General features: G+C 37.2%; 1 protein-coding gene across 1 annotated transcript in view; it reads right to left on the minus strand.

Annotated features, from left to right (window-relative positions):
• Positions 1-7,363, minus strand: part of GOSR1 (golgi SNAP receptor complex member 1) — a gene marked incomplete at its 5' end in the record, with an annotated part of 32,903 nt that extends 25,540 nt beyond the window's left edge. The window contains 5 exons of the mRNA XM_026055307.1: positions 2,173-2,247; positions 2,644-2,735; positions 4,850-4,957; positions 5,198-5,285; positions 7,251-7,363. Of these exons, the coding sequence (XP_025911092.1) occupies positions 2,173-2,247; positions 2,644-2,735; positions 4,850-4,957; positions 5,198-5,285; positions 7,251-7,363 (476 nt within the window). The remainder of the gene's footprint in view (positions 1-2,172; positions 2,248-2,643; positions 2,736-4,849; positions 4,958-5,197; positions 5,286-7,250) is intronic.
• Positions 7,364-7,523: the final 160 nt, after the last annotated feature.

The raw sequence follows: 7,523 nt of genomic DNA on the forward strand, positions 1-7,523 counted from the left end.
AAAATTCATACAAGGCTTGTCAGCTTATTCTAGGAGCACGTTTGATATAATTTGCCAGCCCCTGRTGATTTCTTGGGACCTTTGGCTAGCTTTTACGGCTTTTTGGCAGTAATAGCCCATTAGCTGCTTTTTCTGAAGACAAATAYGTTGAAACCCTTTAATAGTTTCGCCGGCCAGTATCTGTTTTTGAGCTTACGGATCCTCAACCCAAAAGTTTTGAACATCTTGCAAGTTTCTGACTTCTTGCCAAGGTTTTATTCTGTTTCTACACCAGATTCCTTCATACACTTTAACGTTATCGCCACCTTGCAGTGCTATTCCATGCTTAGTTTTGGCCCTGTTCCTTAAAAATTCCCAACTCATTAATTTCTTGTTTTGTTTTTCTTAATGTTGTGATTTTTTAAATCTTGATGTTTTCAAGTGATCACCTAGAAGATGATTTACCTTTTTCTGAAACTGCATTTTTATTCTATAAACATACTGGAGAGTTTAGTATGTTTAAAGAGATCAAAGTAATCTACACCTCAAGTGCTAGACTCAATTTCTGAAAACATCTGCCAGACGATGTTTACAAAATGCTTGAAAGTTTCCTCTCTTCATTGTTTTAACTTTTCATACAGCGCATTCCGAGGAAAGTCAGTTTCTTAGAAGTGTATTTTACAATAACTCCAGAAATAATCCACTTGTATCTTTAACAAAATGCAAATTTATAAAAATATTTATTGCTCATCAAGAAAAAGAAATCATAAAATTTAGAAAGAAAAAGGTTTACTCAGATAAAAAGACATTCATTCTTCAACATACAGTATTCCAGTTAACATTCTCCTCCCAAACATTAAGCCTATTTTTTCCTGGAAATTTTACATTTCCTGATTATCCATGCCTAATAATAAATACAACCTAACAAAAGTCATAATTCAAGCTCTAAGTCAATTAATTTCTAAGTTATAAAGATAGTAAGGAACTTTGGTTTTAATTTCCCATAAAAGCTTTTTGTGTGGTTCTGGCTAGAAGTTTAAGTTATCATTAAGAAAGCACATTTGAGAAGGCCACCGGTCTTTTTTTTTTAAATGAAAGCCTGCCCTCTTGTGTAAGATCGGAGTTTAACATGACTAGGGTTTAGAAGAATAGAGAGGCACAAAGATTGGTGCTACTGTACATCCTGGCCATATGGAAGGCCTAAAAGACATGCACCTTTCAGGGCTGTTCCATTGGAGTGTGTTGCTTTTCCTCCTCAAGAGCTTTCTACTTATTGCTAACAGGATATAACCACCAACTTGTACAGAAAAGTAGTCACTGTATACATGTAATAAATAGACCATGCACACAGATTAGAGTTCAGCCAAAAGAGCAAACCGACAGACTTGTTCCAAATTCCTCTAATACAAAATTAGACCAACAAATTCCCACAAATCTAAAGCCATATTTACCCTTCAAAGCAAAATATCAGAAGTAAAATAATTGATGATGTTCAGGGAACACACAAATCAGCTACTCATACTCTAAAGCCCTCTGCAGCAAGAATAAAAAAAAAGGGTTTTCTATTTTGCTTGTTATCTTGGCTAATAAGTTAGGAGTCAATCTGAAAATATTTAAATGCACAGTTAATTTAGGATTTAGTCTTTTTCCATACTTTTCGTACACCTTCATTAGAGACAAGAGGAAAAAAAAAGAAATGTTCTTCTGTGCCTAACACTGATAAATAAAGAAGAAGAAACAGTACAAGGGCTAAGCCATGGGGACTGTTTTGTTTTTTAACCCTTATCCCAGGCGTTATACTGGGAAGACATATACTTTCTTAAGATCAGAAGAGGCCGAACATGAAGTCTGAGTCACAAGTGACTTGCGAAAGCCCACTGAAGACAACATAAAATGTCACTTAGTGCTGACAAGCTCCTAAAGTAGAAATTGCTGAAAACTAGCATGACTACTACCCACTATGTGCATTTCACAGCACGAGCCACAAATGTTTTTTCCAGCTGCACAAGCACCAGCACTCTCACAGAATACAAAGTGCAAATCATTCATCATGGATATTATCTACCAAGGAACAAAGCTTTCATCCCTATTGAAATTAAGAATGCTTCACCTGAGGGGTGAAGCAAAAAAAAGTTAGGCACCCCCAACATAAGTAAATGTGTGTGTTAAACAGAAATAATAAATAACACTTACTTTCGAAGGTGTTCATGTTCCTTCAAGAATAGCTCTGTTCTTCTGTTATTCACACCAGATCCACTTTTATATGATCTAAAACGTAAAAAATTTGAAAAACTTTTTCCCAAAAGCTTTTCAGTAGACAGTATTTACAGATCTAAATACATATCACGCTTTATTACTCCTAAGTGACTAAACAGAAGAGTTTCAGTCATGTTAAGATATCTTTAAACTGATTTGACACAGCTTAATAGTTTTACTTTAAAAACATGAGTTCCTTACCAGAGTAAAATAAAATAAAACAGAATCTCATTATAGCTTTACTAGGAGTCATGAATTCAAATAACTTTTCTTGCTTTGTTAAGAGACAGATGAATCAGCTATGCCAATTATTCTCCTCCTACAGGAGGGTTGCGTCTTCTCCCTCTGAGGAAAGTCCCATGCCGTTGCTATAACACAGTACAATTTACAATACACAATACGACTTACTCAATATCTTTTCGTACTGATCCCAACAGATTCTCCCTTTCTCTTATTGCCAAGAAGTTTGCTTTGGTTTTGTGGAATTCATGAGTATAATCCTGTAAAAAAACAATTACTACAAAATTAGTTCAATTTAACAAAACAATATAATCGAGTAAGATCTGACCATCTTTTAAAATATTAGCTGTCCTTCAATAAAAAGTGCAAAGACAGCTTATTAAATTAACATTGAAACTGCTGGGAAGGTAATATAAAGTGTATTTAAATCTCACCGCTCTTACAGTATCTGCTAACTTTTGTTAGCTACAGCTAAGGTCATAGTGGAAAATTCACTATAATGCCTTCTCCCTTTTTCATACATCTTCAACTTTCTGAGGAAGGATCATTTTGTGTTGGAATTTCCCATTAATGGTTGAACCTGAAGTACTAGTAAAACTTACTCTTTTGATGTGGTGAAGGCGTCCTTGTGTTTATTTCATTAAGTTATACTGGATGGAAAAAAAAATTCTGAACAGTAAAGGACAATTATTTTTTAAAGATTTTCAAGCTGCAATTTTACATTTACAACTTTTCGGGCAGCTAATACTTCTTGAAAGACAATCTAACTGGCAACTGGTGTTCAGTACAACACCAAAACCCATTGTAAATATTTAGCACTATTTTTCATACAAATGCTATGACTTTTACAAAATATTACACCTTTTATACTGTGCATTGTACAGACACCAAAGGAAAAAAAAAAATCACACTCCATATACCTAGCCTAATAAAACCTGTATTTTTTAACATTACTTCTGTGAAAATTTAATCAATTTGAAACATAGTTTATTTCCTTCAAGTCCCTTTATCCTTTTAGATGGTTTTACAATCACATTTTCCTATTTTAAATGTTATGCTCCCTCCAATACTGCTATGTGACAGACCACATAACAAGATTAATTCATTATAGCACTTTTCCCCTTTTGCCATATAAAAGGCATTAACATGATGGCATGTTAGAGCATTCTTTCTTAGTTAGACACTGCCCTTTAAACAATGGCTTCCTACAACTCAAATGGTATGAAATTTTAAACAATTTGATGAGATGACATAAAAAATGCTATTTTTTCAAACCAGAGTTCATTGATTGGGGTGTCTGGAGAGTAGAAAAGAGAGCTGAGACTGGAATCATTTAAATCTTCTAGAAACATTCAAATACAAGACTTTATAAAGGATGAGACTACACAAAATGCTTTTGTCTTTAGARGGACAAAAGCACACCAGTACCAGACAGGCTCCTGCTCAAATTGTTAGCTATTTTTGGTCTAGTTTTAACTTTTCTACTCAGATGAAARAGAGACATTAAACATTACAACATAAGACTCATATTTCAGTGGAAGACTCTTTGGAAAGGAAGCTGAAGCCAGAGTCGAGTTTGTGCAGAACAATCCACGTGACGTGTTTTGGAAGCAAGTTGTATTCATTAGCACAGACTGCAAAACATTCCAAATACTCTCACATAAAAACTAGGCAGCAACTAAAGCAGACACCTGCACAGGAGCTGGGAACAGCCCAGCTCTATATTCACTAGAAACTTCCAAATGAGATTCACTTCCATAGTCAAGACTTTCAATTGTTTTTTTTCAGGCAGCCTCCTTAGCGCAGCTTTTCCTTTATCAGAGATCTCCAGTGGCAATTAATTTTAGGTAACTAAATATTAAAGAGAGTAGAACATAATTTAACTAAAAAAAAGGGCAAAAAACAAAAAAGCTTTGCAGAAGATAATACTTTCTCACAGATAAATGAATAAACAGTCATACTCACAGAGTACTTAGAAACAAACTTCTCCAAGTAAGATAAATATTTAGTTTTAGTTATAAGAATGTTTTCGGATCCTGCACTCACAATGCATATAAAAAAAAGATTATTCAGTTAATTAGACTCTTTCCTTGTTGCGCTTTAATCACAACCAATACAGCACACATTTTTCAGTAATAGAGCATCCCTGAGATATCTCCTGGCCAACCAGTGTGTGTGTATATGTATATATATAATTTTTTTATATGCACATATGCGTGTATACATACAAGTGAGTGTATGTGTGTGTATGTGAGTGTGACTATGTACACAGTATGCCCACATATACACAAAACGAACAAGTTATAATATCAGCAACACCAATAATTATTCCAACAAAGCAACAGAATAAAAGCAAGAAGCATACATTTGTTACCTGTAATATATCTCTGTGACGCTGTAACGTATGCATCAGTGCAGCATTCAGGGATGGGACTCCTGCACTATTTGTGTATTCTGCCATTTTGTCATTTATTCCAGTAAGCTGGAGGAGAAAAACATGAAATAAAATTATTCTTGTAAATTATTATAAGTCATTGCAAAGCTGTAAAGTAACTTGTAAAGTTATAAGATCGGTAAGTTGAAGGAGCTAGCTCTAATGAGAGACATGCACCTCCAGAAATACTTACCACCCACACTAGTACTACCCAGACATTTCTGTCACAGGAACCTGTACTGCAGTATCTACTGGAGGCTGAAGTCAAAATACAGTAACTTGCTTTACCTTTCCCAGAAGTTGTTCAATCTCCACAGCCATGGTCTCAAACATTCTGTCCTGGCTCGATCCATTTAAGAGAGGAGTTGTGTCAGAGCTAAGGGAAAAGAAGAAGGGCAGTTACTGAAAAGTACATCTTTTCATGAATGCAAGAAATACAGAAACACTGGTGTTAGGTGTTAGCACACTTCATTACCTAAGTTGCCTAGAGGAAAAAATTAAGTTCAGATAATGACATTTCCCTCTCATACTGTGTTGCTGGTCCAGATAAGAGTTAAAAGCATATGTCACTTGGGGAAAATATAACCTCCCCTTGGAAGATATGCCTGACGTTAGACATTTGTCTAGCACCAGCACACAGCAGTACTKGTCTAGCACCAATGTTCCTCTCTCCCCAAGTTTTGAGCTTGACCTTTTAAGTAGGAAGGAACAGTGCAGTATTAGTATGTTAGAACAGTTACATAATTATACATTATTAACACAGTGCTAGAACTTCCCACTGACATTTTATGCAATGTTCCACAGAGCAACACAAACCATACAATTTATCACAATTTCTACTTCATACAGTTCACCTTCCCTATGCTTTTAATGATAAATAAAAAACATGAGAAATCACACCTACTCAACAGAAGCACACCACATAGCATGCCAACCTGCAGAAGTATGACAGCTAACATCTTTCAAAGACTACTCTCTGCTTTGGTAGTCTATCATAATTAGAGCAAGAAAAAGAAGGAAGAAGTTTTGCACAGGAAAGTAAAAGTAAGTAAAACAATTAGATTATACAACACGTAACGCACAGCAATGAGCTAGAAACAAGAGACAGAGATTTGGACTCTAATACAAGAGCAGTATGATCATCTTGAGGCTCTTTCTCAGGCTTACAGAATGAGAAATTCAGGCAAAGACTCAAGAAATGATTCAGCCCTCTAGTAGCATTATATCCAATCCACTAAGGTATCCAATCCTTGAAAACAAGAAATGCTCTGATGATTCAAAGGAACAGGACCAAGTTCACTAATGAAAGTAATGTTTACTCAAAAAGACAAGAAGAACATGAGGCTAAAGCATATGCAGGTTTGCATCTATCAAGGTACACCTTGCAGGATTAAGAAGGATAGGAAGTAAAAATAAGTTTTAAACCAAAAATCAACATGGACACGCACACAGCAGTCATACTCATTACTGATATACAATACTCATAATCAATACTCAAAGAGTGTTATTTTTTAAAGATTGTACACAAGGGAAGAGAAGTTGATTATTAGTGCTGTGGAACCTCAGGAAAACCTCAGCTCTGGCCTATAAGCTGGAAAGACTTGARAAGTTTTATTATACTAATTCTCCAGTCAAACATTAATCTGCCTACAGCAAACAGAATTTTTATATATACACATATATATATACACACACACACACATATATGTACACACACACACATATATATGTAGCTCTCACTACTTATCTTAGAAGAAAACCAGGAACTAACAGCTACCTTTCCCACAGGGAGAACAACAGAACTGCCCACTTCTATTCCCTACTTCGCTGGTTACTTCCTTGGACCAGTCACAGCAGCTCTGTCCCCTCATCCTTAAAACGGGGATTACAAATACCATACCTTTCCACCCATGAGGCGTAAGGCTAAATTCACAGAGCACAGGAACTTCAGTAAACGCTGTGGAAACCTCTGCTGTGTTAATACACGAAAAACTAGAAAACAAGCTGATGCAGCCAGTTGTACTGTGCATACAGAGCCCTGTCATCCATTCATACGCTGTCCCCACAATTACAAACCGAAGTTTAAATACAGCTTCCCCTAGCAACATATATGCACCACTGCAGACTGTACATCTTCCCCACTCACGTGTCAGTCCCACTGAATATCACATCTAGACCAATACCAGCATCATGTAACTAATAAGCATTGAAATGAGCTTCTTAAGAAACTGAGCATAAAAGCCATGGGAGGCGGTGGGGAGGCAAATACGAAACAAATTATAGAAGGAACCAAGCGCTCAAAGCAGCGTTGAAACATAATGAAACGGGTTAGTACCTATACCTGTCGCGCCTTCCGTCTCGGGCGCCGCTGTAGCTGGTGCACAGCTTGCTGAAGGAGACCAGCTTGAGGTCCAGCTCGTTCTCCAGCTGCCTCGCCTGCTTCCTGAGGTCTGAACAAAGCAGCCGAGAGCGGGGAAGGGGTCAGGGGGCCGCGCTGGCGCCCGGGGCCGGGCCCCGGCGGCGCCCCCGCCCGCAGCTCCCGGGGGGTGGCGGAGGGGGGAGCCCCGGGAAGGTGGGGGGCCGCGAAAAGGGGAACCCTCACGGGACACCGCCG

Source organism: Apteryx rowi, unplaced genomic scaffold (genome assembly GCF_003343035.1).
Source record: "Apteryx rowi isolate R43461 unplaced genomic scaffold, aptRow1 scaffold_99, whole genome shotgun sequence".
In the NCBI taxonomy this organism is placed as follows: domain Eukaryota; kingdom Metazoa; phylum Chordata; class Aves; order Apterygiformes; family Apterygidae; genus Apteryx; species Apteryx rowi.